This window comes from Cynocephalus volans, chromosome 1, assembly GCF_027409185.1.
Source record: "Cynocephalus volans isolate mCynVol1 chromosome 1, mCynVol1.pri, whole genome shotgun sequence".
In the NCBI taxonomy this organism is placed as follows: Eukaryota; Metazoa; Chordata; class Mammalia; order Dermoptera; family Cynocephalidae; genus Cynocephalus; species Cynocephalus volans.
In genome coordinates, this window is record NC_084460.1 from 109,784,513 (window position 1) to 109,800,604 (window position 16,092).

Below are 16,092 nucleotides of genomic sequence, written 5' to 3' on the forward strand. Positions count from 1 at the left end.
TGAAGAGTGGGTTTGTCCTGGGAAAGACTGCTGGAAAAGCAGGTGTTTTCCAGATCAAGGACATCAGTTTACCTCGTGTTAACTTTGAGATACCTATGTGATTTTTAAGTGGAAACATCAAGTGGAGGGATAAGAGGAAAACCAAGAGAGTGTAGTGTCCTGAAACCAAGTGAAGAAGATGGAGGAGGATTTGGCCAACCATGTCCAATGCTGTTGAGTAGAATGGCTATTGTGGTTAGCCACAGGGAGGTCCTTGGCTATCTTGAGTAGTGGTCATAGTGGACGAGGGGGGTTATACACTGATTCACAGGCTTTCAGGAAAGTGAGAAGAAGAGAACTTAGAGGCAATGAGTATAGACAAATCTTTTGCACAGTTTTGCTATAAAGGATAGGAGAGGAATGAGGTCTTAGCTGGAGGGGGAAATAGAGTCTGGAGAACATTTTTTAGTATAGGAGAAATAACACAACAATATGTTTATATGTTGATGGGAAAAATCTAATATAAAAAAGGAAAGCTTTTTTATATTAGAAATAAATAGAGAGAGAGAGAGAGAAGAGGGAGGAAGAGGAAGGGGGGGGAGATGTGTTGCTGAAGCAATGCCTGTCAATAGCCCCAAAGAGGATGGGATCAAGTGCACGAGTGGAGGAGTTGGACTTAGAAAAGAGCATGGAGCTTCATCCCTAGTTACAGGAGAAAAGGAACAGGAAGGTGGGCACATGGGGTGAGGGAGTTTGTGGAAGACCTTTTCTGATTGTTTCTATTTTCTCAGTGGATGGAGAAACACAATTGTTAACTGAGAATGAGGGGAAGAGGAGTGAGAGATGTGAGCAGAAGAGAAGGTATGATGTAGTCTTCTAGGAGAGCAGTGGGGGGGATGACTGGATTTGGGAAATGTACAATACCAGGTAGCTCTAATGGCACACTGAGACTTAGGAGAACACATGTCGAAGAGCAAGTTCTTCAAAGCAAGCCATGCCTCCCAAGAGGGGAACAAATAAAGGAAAGGCTGGAACACAGGTCTTTTGGGGTTTTTTAAAAAGTCTTGAAATGCAAATGTTCTTACCTCATGTGGGTCACATTGTTTGAGGCTCCCACCCTCATTAAATTCAGTCAAAACATCCTTTATCTTCTTGGAGGAGTCTGGAGAGACACAATCCACATGAGAAACACTGGTGAACAGCCAGTGAGATCTGGTCCAAATACATTCTCCCGATCTAACCATGGTTGTGATGGAGCAGCCTCTCCTTCCCGGGACTGTATGGAGAAATGTCACCCTTATCTGTCCTTCTGCCCTCTGATATTTTTGGTCTATTCTACCTCCTGCTGTCTGAATTACCTTTCTAAAACACGCATCTGATCAGATCATGTCCTTGCTAAAAAACTTTCAATGGCTTTCTGTTTTCCCAAGATAAAGCCTAACCCCCTTAGTTAGGGATACAAGTGTCTGGTGATTTGACCTAGCCTATTTCCTATTTTCCCACTTTTCAGCCACATCAAATCACATTTCCAGAAATTCCTGCGCACACTGTGTACTCTTCCATGGCATTTCTTCTCTGTCTTGCAAACCTCACTCAATCTTCAATATCCAGCTCAAATGTCAACTCTTTTGTAAAGTCTTTCTTTGCACCCATCAGAGTTAATCACTTCCTCCCCTGACTCAAACATGTACACACTGTAATAGCACTTGTCATATATTGTTATAATTATTTGTTAACTTGCCTATCTTGCTCATCTCCTGCCTGTTTTACTTTGAGAGCTGTAACTGGATGGAGAGTCTTTGTATATCATTCCAAGGTCTGACACTTAACTAGTGTTCACAAAACCAATGTGTGTATAAGATGAGTGCATACATATCTGAGTGGAACATTTTAAACATTTATAAATTCATTAATTATGAAGGATGGGTGGGCGTTAAGCCCCAGTGTGGCTCTGTCCTTGGTGCTGAAGCTTTATTGTACACTAGGGCAGGGTGGCTCCTTCTAAATCTGTGATCCTGACAACTTTGCCGCCTTTTTCTTGATTTTTATTTTCTATGTTGATGGGAAAAATTGAGCTAGTCATCCTGACACAAAAACATAACCTTGGTAATCTCTCATAAATAGCATGGCTGATCTTATGTTCCTATGGTATTCTATCATATTTCTGACAGCCAGAACTTTTTCCTTTAGAAGTTGAGCCCTCCCCACCCCCCATGCTTTCCTCTCAGTGTTCCCTATGTAATACATTTGTATTGAAAGGAAACCCCTTCCAAAAAACACTCAAAGAATTCTTAAAGCATGGTAGTTTAGAAAATCCTGCTTTTTGCAGGAAAAAACTCAGAAACTGTTGGAGACAATAGTGGCTGCTTTTCTGTAGAATTTTATAAAGGAATTAGGATTCAAGAAAAGGGACTCAATTGTCATTAGAAACACATTATGAGTGCATTCTATGTAGTTATCAGCACTCTAGACATCAAAGAAAACCAGGGTTTCCATGATCTGTATTCTCCCTGTCTAGCAGGATAATTAAGAGGTTCCTAAGCTACATTATTGCTGTTATTTAAACATTTGAGCAAAGGGCAATGTCATTAAAAGCTCACACAGTGTTCCTTGTTGTTCAGGCACTTTGTACAGAGGGTTATAGTCTGTTAGGCCTAGGTAAAGTAGTTGTACTCGTGGGCTAAGCTATTCATCACTGCTTTGCTGACTTGGATTCAGTCAAGCAGAAGTTATAATCATTTCAGGATTGAGACATGTTGAAACGCCAGAGCAAAATGATGATGTTGCCTAAAAATGGAAATTTCTTTCTGAAATTCAAAACAGATGTTAAAAGACTAACAGCACAGTAAGATCCAGGCAGCAGCAGATGCCACCAATTTGGGCTGTTTCCATTCGATTCAGGAAAACTCTGTGGAGGGTAAGATGCTACGAGGTGCTGCTAATGAGCTAGTGGGGAAGATGATCTGAATAACTGCAGTAATAATAGCTACCTCTTATTGAGGACATTTACCTGCATATTCTCATAAACCATCCCCTACCAATCTGTGCAAATTTGGTAATATTTTCTTCAGTTTACAGGTGAAGAAGCTGAAATTCAGAAAAATTAAGTGACTTGCCCAACAGCCAGGGTTTTAACTCAGGTTTATTCTGGCTCAAAAGTCTATATTCTTTTCCCTTAAGTGTTATTCAATATTGCTTCCTGAACATTTGCTCACATAAGGAAAAGTGTAACTAATGCTGTAGCAACCATATCAAGCTCTATGAAACACTGAGTAAGGAAGAAGTAAAATTAGGAGGTGGGTATGAGGCCTGGGGATGTCCCATGAAGGAGGTAGCATTTGAGCTGGGGTGTAAAGAATGGGTGAGGTTTTGAAAGGCAAACAAAGTGAAAAGGGTATTCTCAGAAGAGACAGAGTAAGGAAAGACATAGAGATGGGCACCACGAACATTTAGGATAAGTTAGAACCAAAGAGTAGCTTAGGGCCAGATTTGTAGGGGTCTTGAATGCTGAGTCAGAATTTAAGGAGAGTTTACAATTGGGCCAGAGCTCCGTTAATGTCATACATATATTCAAATTAGTCCATAGAAGCAGCTTAATTATTCAGAAAAAATCATATATTTAAAATCTATTTTAATGGGAGGTTTTCAGCTCAGCCAAAGTGGCCAAATTTAAATAGTACAAATGTGAGAACATGGGTACCTTCGGTATGGCTTCTGTGAGAGTAACGTAGAATCAGTGCATTGATTGAGAACCAAGGGAGTGATTTTGAGTAAATTTATACCCTTTTGATGTTACCATTGCATTTTAGAGATCCACAGTTCATGCCAGCAGAAAACTTTTGGTTCTAAAGTGCTATTGCTGTACTTGCAATATCCCACTTTATATTTAAATGTATGATGCATATACACACACACACATATTCACCATACGTTTAAAAAGAAGTTTTAAAGAGAAAGAAGAGGGAAAACATTTATTTTAAGATATCTGATTAATAGCCTAAAATCAAGCATAAAGAAATTCCAAGAGATTTCTGAATAGCTTCTGTGAGGGGTATTCCTCATCATACATTTACTTTAGTTTGTTTTATGGGTTTTATAGGCTCCTAGCATCAACACCTTTTTACAAAAGAGAAACAATGTAATTCTCAAATTTGAGGCATATTACTTTCTCTTTGGGTGTTCTTTGATGCTTTATGACAATTCTCTTCTCAACAGATTTCCAGGCTGGGTTTCTTTTTGCACGATGAGTACTAGCATGAGGAAGCGGGAATTACACATGACTAAGTCACTTCGATGATCACTGTTTCATTCTATTTTTTCTTAAGACAGTTAAGAAGAATGAGGGGCTTCTTTGGAGCATTCTCTGGTCTTATTTCAGGTGCCATCTGTGGGCCCAACAGCATAACCTCAGCAGTGAACTCCTTCATCAAAACTTGTGGCATAACACCACCACCAGACTCAGGACAAGTTCCATGTCTGAGTGTACAAATAAGGCCATGTCCACAGCTGTTTGTAAGAACTCCCACTTTGTTGAGTGCTTATTATATGCTAGGTACCATCCCAGTCACCTTATATATCTTATTCAAATCTCCATAACTATCCTCTAATGTAATAATTATCACTTATTTTAGAGAAGAGATAACTCAGACTTATGGAATTTAAGTGATTCTTTCAAGAGCACATAGTTTTATGAGTGAGTCACTCTTATTTTTAACATATCTAAATAATGTGACACAACTATTAGATTCATTGGATACATGAACACTAGTAAGTCAGAAGACAAGACCCTTCCTCTGTGACAGTGGCTCTCAAACCTGGTTGCATGTTAGAATCACCTGGGGAGCCCTGTACACACTGAAACCCAGGCCACACCCCAGACCAATTAAGTCAGCATCTCTTGGGGAACCCAGGAAAGAGTTTATTTTAAAGCTTCCTGGGGGATCAAATGTACAAAGTTGAGGATTGCTGTTCTGTGACTTGACTTTATTGTTATAAGTAGACTCTCACAGGAAGCAGGTGAACTTGTGGAATAGTTATTGAAAAGAAAAAAGCTTATAATTGCTAAATCTAAAATTGCAGTGCTCAGCAGACATTCTCCATTGTTTAAGGGGTCAACACCAAAGAACTCCACCCAGCGGGTCAACTTATTCTGGTGCTTGGCCAGGTAGGGGTATGCTTTGCATTAATTCAGACTGGCAGGATGATCAGCATGCAGTTCCACCCCAAATCAGTATTTAAAAGGCTTTTCCCTGTTGTCAAGCTTACTAGTGGTAACAACTGCCCTAAGAACTTTTTAATCCAAAATCATCTCTTTATGCTTTATGTGCCAAGAACTCTGGGACCTAAATCAAGCACTTGCTCCTAGTGTTTGAGCAAATTCAAAACTTTTAAAGAAAAAAATTGGCCCTATTCACATATACCTTTGCTGCCATCTTGGTGTCGAACAGGGATGCCTTCAGTGTGAGCAAGCAGACAAATCAGAGAGTGTTTGCAGCAGAACACTAGCTGTGCTGCCTGTACCAGAGCCCAAAGGTTCTAGACCATCTCCTCATTAAGAACACTGAGTATTTGTTTTTATTGAAACATAATTGATTGTACACATTTGTGGGGCACAGAGTTGAACATCAATACCTGTGCATAATATGAAAAACACCAAGTATTTGAACACTAGACCATTAAAATGCTAAACTTTGAAATCACTGTAAATCAACATTTCAAAAGCAAATCTAAAAACCCACATATGAGAGTGAAATTCTAAGGTGCATGATAATTCTTTATTCCTCAAAGTTCTCTAGCAGCTTCTCAAATTGTAACATGCATATGAATCACCCAGGGATCTGGTAAAAATGCAGATTCTCAGGTCTGGGTCAAGGCCTGAGATTCTGCATTTTGAATAAGATCCTAGGTGACATCAATTATGGAAGTCCCTGGCCCTCACTTGTGGTGAGCAGGCCCTGAGCAACACTCCTGTAGCTCTGTGGCTGACTGTGGTGCCTCACCTGCCACAATCCAGAAAACACCGTGATGCTGAGGCTACAGGAACATAGCCCACAGGCTGAAAAGCCCATAAGTGACTCTCAACCCAGGGGGAGGGGCTGGAGGACACACAAAGAGAAGGGAAAAGGAAATTGGGCACATGAGGAAAAAAATAAAATCTAGAGTTCCTTTCTTCTGATGAAGGCTGAAGACCTATGAGTAAAATTTCTAATTACTGCAGGGAGTCAAGAACACAGTGAGGTGCACAAGAACAAGAGCAGGGTCTTCTGAGGATCCCAAAGGATGGAGGATGATGTCAAAACAGAGGTGCCAGGGCCAGGAGCACTGCGTGTAAAGGCCAGCCTCTTCAGCCAGGAGGAATCGGGCCCCAGAACAGGATGCGGGAAGCACCCATGAGAAGCCCAGCTTCAGAAGCATTGACTCTTGTTACACAATCCCCCCAGCTGAACTTCTTTTCCTGTTCACTCTGTATCCCCAGCATATAACCCATTGCCTGGCATAGAATAGATGTTCAATAAAGATTTATTGAATAAATGAGGGCTAGGAAAGCGATAGGGCTGGTCATGCTTGTCCCATGTGTCCCGTATTCCTAGTGGTGTAGGGAGAAAAGGCATAGGAAGACCAGTGGTTCTCAAACTTGGCTGCATATTGGAATCACCTGGGGAGCTTTAAAAACTACTAATGCCTGGGTCCCTTGCCTACTGATGATGATTAAATGGTTTGGGGGGTTTGACTGGGGCATTGGAAGGGTTCAAAGCCTTCCATGTGATTTGAATGTGCAGCTAAGGCTGAGGACCCCTGAGGCAGACCAAGCGAAATACTTGCGGGGAACCTGTGGAAGTGACGACTCCACCACAGATGTAACATATAGAATACGAGGAAAAGACTTAATGTCAAAGCAGAAGGAATTTTGACTGATATCAGAAAATCCTTTTTAGGATACTAAAACTTTCTAATCCATCATAAATGATCTGAATGACTGGTATGGCTTATTTATGTTAGTAAAATTTTTATTGCTAGCAAAATTTACCACCTTTTTCTCCAAATAATTTGATTTCATTAGTCATATTTCAAGTGAAGGTGGAGGAATGAATCAGATGACCTGCACTATCTTGCAACTGAAATTGTGGTCCCTGGACCTGCAACATCAGCATTGCGTGGGAGCTTCTAAGAAATGCAGAGTCGCAGCACTACCCCAGACCTACTGATTCAGAATCCGCATTTTAACAAGCTCTCCAGGAGATTTCTACATTAAACTTTGAGAGCCATTGTTCCATAGAAATTTCTCCCTATCCATATGACTCCTTATGAGCAGAGTCCTGGTCATCATTAAGAAAAAAGAAGGCCAGTTGTGCTAAAAGAGATGTGGGTGATAAATAGTCGGGGTTATTCCTTTCAAGACAGAAGCAATTAGATAAGGTCCTTCGTGGGCCCAGGACTGCACGAGCATTTGATTAGGTATTATTCTCCTAGCCAATTCTACTGGCAAAGTTTCAATGATGCTTACTTACAGCCTTACATTGTTCTACAAATCAGATCTAAATGTTCTCTCTGACTCCCCTATTAAATCTGACAGGTTTAAATTTTGAACTGTACCTACATTTTAAATTCAGAAGCTTTGCTGTGATTTGATTCTAACAAAATATACTTCCAAATAGCACTATTTACTGATTCATTCTTTTAAAGTGCACTTTAAAATTTTGTTCTATTGTAATTTACTTGACATATATATGTATATATATTTACCAATATATGGTTGAAGGTTGAGCTCCAGTGGGCACTTTTGTTTAATTTGTTGGAACTGAATTGAAACAAATTGAATTTGCACTGGAATCGAGGGACTTTGGCTCTAATTCCTACTCTACTGTTGACCTTCTGTGTGACCTTGGGAAATCTTCTGGATGCAGTGTTCTCATTTGTAAAATGGGTAGGAGTTGGAATTGATGATGGTTAAATCTGTCCCAGCTTTAAAAATTCTACACAGTCTAAGCAACTACTGGCTGATGTAGGAAATGTTTAATTTCTTAGAGAACCAAAAGTCTAATTGATGTGTCATCAATTTTTGTCCTTTTTCCCCTTTTGAATAAACTAATAGTTTCTGTCCTTGATAAATCATGGAACTTTAAAGAAATTATCAACAATAACAACAACAACAAAAAACTAGATAAAACTGCTCCCACCTCTAGCAAGTATCAGGATTATCAGGATGAGAATCAGTAGGGGGCATCCCCACATACACATGCTCTCTGGAGTAGAAAAGAAACCTGCTTAAACACGGAATCTAAGTTTTAGAAGGGCTAATGAAGATCATTTAACCAACCACACAACTAATGCTCTGACCTCCCCTATAGGGTCTCAGCCAACTCTTTGCCCAGACAGTTCCAGGAGCACTCAGCCATTTTTAAGACAATTCTATTCTGTATTGGACAGTTTTGACCATTAGGAATTAACGTATTTTGTACTTTAACGTCTTCCTTTGATTTCCCACCATTATTCCTAGGACTACCTCTTGAAGCCATTCAAAATTAATTTAACACCTCTTTCCTACAACAGCACTGAGGTATTTTAATATAACACATTCTCCCTCAACTTTCCCTTCCCTTTCCCAGTAAATATGCACAGTATCTTCATTTCTCCATACTAAGGCTTTGAGTTCCCTCACCACGCCAGTGGCATTTCTCAAACAAGTTCTGGTTTGTCCATATCCATTGCAAAAACTGTGGTGTCCAGAAATAAATTTAGTTCTCTAGAAAGGTCTGATCAGGGTAGAATAGAATGTGGATATCAGTTTGCCTTACTACTCTGAATCTATTAAACATGCTAAGATTGCAATCATTGGTTTGGTTAAATGAAATGGTGTAGCTGTATTCAAAAGAAATCTCTGCAACCACTGAACATCCCACTTCCGAAGAGTGCTGAATGATATGGAAACAGTTTATGATACACTGAGCACTAGCTAGTCTCCAAAGATGGCTGCCCTCAGTCCTTCCCCTCCCTGGGTGAGCCACTCCTCCACGGGATGCGGAGTCCTTTCCTCCACCCCACTGAATCTGGGCCAGGCTATGACTGTTTTGACCAATGGAATGTTCAGGGAGTTCCATTCTAGGACCTCTGAGCCCAGTTGTTAAAATGGCCTGACAGCTGCTGCTTTTATGCTTTTGGAGCCTCGAGCTACTGTGTTAGAAGTCCAGGCCACCTTGCTGGGAAGAAAGGCCATGTGGAGAGGCTCTGGAAGATGAGAAAGTGCTGGAGAAAGAGGTTCCATGAAGGAACACTGAGGTACCACCATGTGAGTGAATAAGCCATGCTGGACGGTCTAATTAGTCATCAATCATTTGAGGCATCCCAACTGGAGCCCCAAACACTGGAGCAGAGGCTAGTCATGCTGCTGTGTCCTGTGCAGATTCCTGACCCACAGAATCATGGGAGAAGATGCAATGGTACTTGTCTTAACCCACAAGTTTTGAAATAGCAATAGATAACTGAAACATATTGTTAGGGTGAAAAAAAGCATACAAATTAGCATAGCAGGTGTATTCCCAAGTTTGTTTTACAAATATACATACATACAATGGTGTGTATATATGTATATGTGCATTTTAGTATTTATATTTATACTTACATTTACGCACAAATATGCCAGTAGTGATTACAACCAGGAAATAGGGTCATGGGTATTTTTCTGTTTTTCAAAATGTTTACTTTGTTATTATTTTATAATAAAAATTTCTTAGTATCACATTAGCTTTTTTACAAGCACTTTACACTGTTGATCACATGAAGCTTATTGTCAACGATGTGTGTGTGTGCGTATGTGTATGTATGTATGTGTATTTATAAAATGAATACGTGTATATGTCTCCAAGAGCTATTTAAAGATGGCTTCTTCTCCCATAGAACGCCATCAGAGAAGGTGCAGGTTTTATGCTATATGAATGGAACACACCAAGAGCCTCTCCCCCCGGTAACCCCATTGGAGAAAGTTCTCAGTTCCCAGGCTGTACACGTCAGTATGTTGCTATTGGAAAGCTCCTGCATATGTGGTTATAGATGAGGGGTTGCTATGGCAATGCGATCCAACTGAATACTGGAATGCATCTAAAATTGGTGGAAGTGACTTTTTAAGGGTGTCCTCTGAGGATTAATCATTTTCTAAGAATTTTATTTATTTTTTTCTCTCCTGTTAGAACAACAGTACCAGAGCACCGTGTCCGGTCCTGGGACATGGACGACATGAGGAAGGGTCAGAGAGGACAAAGATGATTGGTAAAGAAAAGGCCCAAACCACAAAACTACTAAGTACTCTGGCTTCTTTTCATCCCTCTGCCTCTGCAACTGCTTTGCCTCGTTTGGAACCCGCCTTCCCTTAGTTCCCTCTACTCTGTACTCTTCTCTATCTCGTTGGCTTTCTGGTTCTTCTCTCCGCACCTTCTTCTGACTCCTTTTCCTTCCCGGACCCACGACTGAGGCCTGCCCTAAGCCCCATTCTCCATTCTCTTCTTTTCTCTCCTGACATTCTTGCTCTCTGATGTGGCTTCATTCTTTTATTTTTTTCTTTCCTTGTTGTCTCCACACACGATTCCCAAGTCAGAACTGTAGCCTCCCACTCACTCCCACCACATGCCCTCACAGGACATCGCTCTTAGGAAGCAGGATCTTCCAGGGTAGGGTTCTAATTACCTTCCCAGGTCTTCCCCAGCTCCCCCCCGACACCCGCCATGCCACCCCACAACATGCGCTCTGGGTTCCCAGACTGTTAACTGCCTGCAGTTCTCGGAAGCTACCGTGATGTCTTTCTCACCTCCCTGCCCTTGCCCAGGCTCCTTCCTCTGCCTGGAACGTCCTTCCCCCTCCACTCCCTACTCATGTTTCTAAAGTCTGGAAACAACATCTGCCTCAGGAAGCCTCCCACTAGGCTGGACTAGGCTCCTCCCCTGTGCTCCCCACTTCTTAGCAGCTGCCATACTGTGACATCCTTGTCTGACTTCCTGCAGGAGGCTGTGAGCATCTGGGGGCAGGAACTGTGTCTCACTCACTGCTGGTTCCCTGGAGCCTGGCACATATGAATGCGTAAGCTGACGTGTCATCACCATCTCCAAAGCAACATTCCCAGACTGTCCCCTCCAGCCTGCAGCCTAATGTTGCCATTTTCTACAGATATCTTTGATGGCTTCCTTTTGTTCTGTAAGTTTTGATGATACCTCCACCACAGTTTTCCACACATCAGCATTTGATCATTGCCAAGCTCACCATCCGTTCATTGCCAAGCTCACCATCCTAGCCTTGTTCCTCAGCTCAGACTAGATTTCATCCAAAGGACCCTGCCTGACTCTCTGGCCCGGCAACTCCCTGACCCAAGCCACCCTGCACACAGCCTCCAGAATCACGGCTGTAAATTTTGCTGCCACCTTGGTCCAAGGCCCACACCTGACCGGCAGGACCCAAGACCTCCTGCAATCCCCTTCCCTCCTATGTTCTGCTCTTGTCCTCCTGCTCCTCCTCTCCATCCATCCCAGAAGCTTCCTTTACCAGCCCCATGACACATCCTCTCCCATTAAACCCCACTCCCTTTGCTTCCATTATTCCCCCCATCTACTACCCACATTTTAAATCTCTTTCCTGCACAGAGTTCACCTAGCTTTAAATCCTCTGTTATAGGTTCAATTGTGTACCCCCCAAATTCATAGGTTAAAGTACTAACCCTCACTACCTTATTTGGAGATAGGGTGGTTGCAGATGTAATTAGTTAAGATAAGGTAATACTGTGATCATTTCAATAGATGCAGAAAAAGCAATGAATAAAATCCAAGACTTTATGATAAAAACTCTCAACAAATTAGGTATAGAAGCAAAGTACCTCAATACGATAAAGGCCATATATGACAAACTGACAGCTAATATCATATTGAATGGACAAAAATTGTAGATTTTTCCTCTAAGATATGGAAGAAGACAAGGATGTCCACTTTCCACACTCTTATTCAACATAGTACTGGAAGTTCTAGCCAGAGCAATAAGGCAAGAGAAAGAAATAAAGGGCATCCAAGTTGGAAATGAGGAAGCCAAACTATCCCTATTTACAGATGACATGATCATAAACATAGAAAACCCTAAATACTCCACCAAAATTTATTAGAACTAATAAATGAATTTAGTATAATGACAGGATACAAAATCAACACACACAAATCAATAGCCTTCCTATATGCCAATTAGGAAATAGCTGACGAAGAAATCAGGAAAGTAATCCCATTAACAATAGCTACCAAAACAATAAAATACTTAGAAGTTAATTTAACCAAGGAGGTGAAAGACCTCTACAATGAAAACTATAAAACATTGGTGAAAAAATTGAAGAGGACATAAATAAATGGAAAGATCCCATGTTCAGGGTTGGAAGAATTAACGTAATCAAAATGTCCATATTACCCAAAGAAATCTACACATTCAATGCAATCCCCTATCAAAATACCCATGATGTTCTTCACAGAAATGGAAAGAAAAAGGTCTAAAAATTTGTATGGATCCACAAAAGATCCTGTATAGCCAAAGCAATCTTGAACAAAAGGAACAAAGTTGGAGGCATCACACTTTCTGATTTCAACATATACTGCAGACTTATGGTAACTAAAACAACATGGTACTGGCATAAAAATAGACTAATAGACCAATAAAACAGAATAGACAGCCCAGAAATAAACTTATAGCCAACTGATTTTTGTCAAAGGAGCCAAGAATATACAGTGGGGAATGGACAGCCCCTTCAATAAATGGTGCTGGGAAAACTGGACATTGACATGCAGAAGATTGAAACTAGACCCCTATCTCTCACCATACACAAAAATCAACTCTAAATGGATTAAAGTCCTAAATTTAAGACCCCAAACTATGAAACTACTAGAAGAAAACACAGGGGAACACTACACAAAATGGGAGCGGGCAGTGCTTTTTTGAGCAAGACTACAAAGGCACAGGCAATGAAAGCAAAAATACATAAATGGGACTACATCAAATTGAGGACCTTTTGCACAGCAAGGGGAACTATCAACAAAGTGAAAAAACAACCTACAGAACAGGAGAAAGGGTTTTCAAAATACGCATCAGACAAGGGGCTAATACAGAATATATAAAGAGCTTAAACAACTCAACAGCAGAAAATCAAATAACACAATTAAAAATGAGCAAAGGACCTGAACAGACATTTCTGAAAAGAAGACATAGAAATGGTCAATAAGCACAGGAAAAAATGGTCAAAATCACTAATCATCAGGGAAGTGCAAATAAAAACTGCAATGAAATATCATCTCCAGTTAGAATGACTATTATCGACATGACAAAAAATAACAAATGCCGGCGAGGATGCAGAGAAGAGGGAACCCTCCTACACTGTTGGTGGGACTGTAAATTGGTACAACCATCATGGAAAACACTATGGAAGTTCCTCAGAGAACTAAAAATAGATCTACCTTATGAGCCAGCTATCCCACTACTGGGTATATACCCGAAGGAAATTAAATCAAAAAGACATCTGCATTCCTATGTTCACCGCATCACTATTCACAGTAGCCAAGAGATGGGATCAGCCTAAATGCCCATCAGCAGATGAAAGGATAAAAAAAACTGTGGTATATAGATGCAATAGAATAGTATTCAGCTATAAAAAGAAGTGATATCCTATCATTTGCCACAGCATGTATGGAACTGGAAACCATCATGTTAAGAGAATTAAGTCAGGCACAGAAAGACAAATACTACATGATATCGCTCATATGTGGAATCTAAAAAAAGAAAATGGTTCTCATAGAAGTAGCGAGTAGAATAATGATTACCAGAGGCCAGGAGGGGAGGAAGGTAGGGGGGAGAAGTGGTAGACTAATGGGTACAAAACTATACTATCTACCCTAAGTGAATCATTGTACAGTATACACATGTATAGGAACAATACACTGTACCCCACAAATATATACAAAGAAATGTTAAAATAAATAAGTAAAAGATAACGTTATACTGGAGGAAGGTGGGTCCAATCCAATAAAACTACGTCCTTATGAAAAGAGGAAATTTGGACACAGAGACATGCACACAGGGTGAAGGCCACGTGAAGAGACACAAGGAGAATATGGTCATCCACAAGCCAAGGAGACAGGCCTGGAGCAGATCCTTCCCTCACTGCCCTCAGAAGGAACCCACCTGGCTGACTTCTTGATTTGGACTACTATCCTCCAGAACTTAAAGACAATAATCTTGTGTTGTTCCATCCACCCACGTTATGGTACTTTGCTAGCAGCCTAGCAAAGTAATACACCGTGTGTGCCACTTTCCTCTGGCTTTCAATTTCCTCTCGTTTATGTGCCCAGTTTAGCCAGCTCTTCCAGAGCTGCTGGCCTGCTGCCTTGACGCTGTTCTCTGCTTGTGTCATACAAGCACATTCTGGACTCCCTAACGAGATTCTCATTCCTCAAGGGTAGGCCTTTTCTTCGTGCTTCTTTTTCATCCCTGAGAGGGCCTGGTACTTTGGTGACCTACAGAGCAGGCTGAATTAAATTGAATTTACCCCAGAGGGTGATTCCTTACTCCTCGTCAACACTGTACATTACAGAGTTTCTCTAAACCCACTGAGGTCAGGCAAGAGGCCACAGCTCCAGAGTACCAGGCGGGAGACGGACTAGTAACCCTGTGGGGCTCCTGTTGACCTTGAGAGCATATGGAGTCATGGGGTGTTGGGCCTGGAAGGGACTATAGGGAGAAAACACCTAGTCCAACCCTCCCTTTGTACAGAAGAGAACACTGAGGCTCAGGAGTTTTCAGGGCTGTCACATCACAGAGCTGGCACTTGAGCCAAATCCCTTTGCTCCCAGACCAGTGCTATGAACAAGGGCTGGCTGCCTTGTGGGAGGGGGGAGTGGCTGCTGAAAGGGCAACTGGAGGGGCCTGTGCCATCTATGTGGGGCAGGTCTGCATGCCACAGGCCTGGTGATTTACAGAAGCACCAGTACGATTAACGTTCAGGGAGAGGCAATTAGGAAAAAGGGGTGGGATAGGCAGCATGACTGAGAGCTATGCAAAACAAAGGGCTCTGTAGAGTCGGTGCCACAGGCTGATAAACGGTCACTCCATGTGTGCAGAGTGCAGTGGTCAGGTGCTTGTTCTGCCACAGCCCAATTAGGAGTGACCTGTAGGGGGCACAGCTGTGTGAACATGGACCTCACCACCACTGCGTTTTGGTGCACTACAATGGTTCCTGGACACAACTTATAGGAAACCAAGAGCCCCAAGCAAAAGCCCAAGCCTTTCCAGAGCAAAGTCAAGAAAGAGACACATAAGAATTCCGTATCTTACTGAAAAAAGACTCTGAGTCCAAACACAAGAGTATATTAAAGTAAATGACTGAGTACCATTGTAACTATGCACCCTTCAAAATTATGCTATATAGAGGTTTAATTGACATGATATTATGTTAGGTGGAAAAGGCAGGCTTTTGGAAAGAGGTACATACAGTGTGAATGCAACCACATAAAGCAATATGCACAGGAGGGGAGTGCTCCAAAATGTTCACAGAGTTTATTAGTGATTTTCAACCCACTCTGTTTCTTTCATGTGTACTCCAAATTTCTATGGTGAGCATATATTTTTTATGGAGCCTCAAGATCATTGTGGCTTTATGTTAAAGACACCAATTCTGTGTTTATAAGGAAATATAAGCTGTCAGGCCCAACCTCGTTCTCTCTGTGGCTTTGTGGTGATTATACCACTCTGCTCTCCAGAAATGATCTCTCTAACCAAGAGGAAATCCCATCTCATGTCTGTCAATCTGCTTACTCACATTCTGAATATTTCTGGAGTTGGTCAAATTCTTCAGGAGTGAGGGAGACCCACCGTTCTTCACTCATCTTTAAACTGGTTATGAGTGCCTTGAGGCCTGGATGGAGTTTTGTTCACCAGGGGGAAGCCAAGGCCCAGCCCAAGGACTGGCTCATTGCAGGTGTGCAATGGATAAGCCCTTCAGAAGACTTCTTGGAGCACTCAAGTTTTTATGGCAGCAGTAGGCACCTCTCGGCAGATGAGAAAAGACCTCTACTATTCCTCAGGTAACATCCTCCTGCCCGTAGTCAAGGT

The 16,092-nt window shown here is 41.6% G+C and overlaps 1 protein-coding gene across 3 annotated transcripts in view; it reads right to left on the reverse strand.

The window, feature by feature from the left end:
• DGKG (diacylglycerol kinase gamma) overlaps window positions 1-15,866 on the reverse strand; it is a 148,589-nt gene extending 132,723 nt beyond the window's left edge. For all 3 annotated transcript variants that reach the window (XM_063092352.1, XM_063092351.1, XM_063092350.1), the window contains exons 1-2: window positions 15,800-15,866; window positions 1,065-1,141 (exon numbers count right to left, since the gene is read on the reverse strand). In XM_063092352.1, coding sequence (XP_062948422.1) covers window positions 1,065-1,141; window positions 15,800-15,866 — 144 coding nt within the window. The remainder of the gene's footprint in view (window positions 1-1,064; window positions 1,142-15,799) is intronic.
• Between the last annotated feature and the right edge of the window lie 226 nt (window positions 15,867-16,092).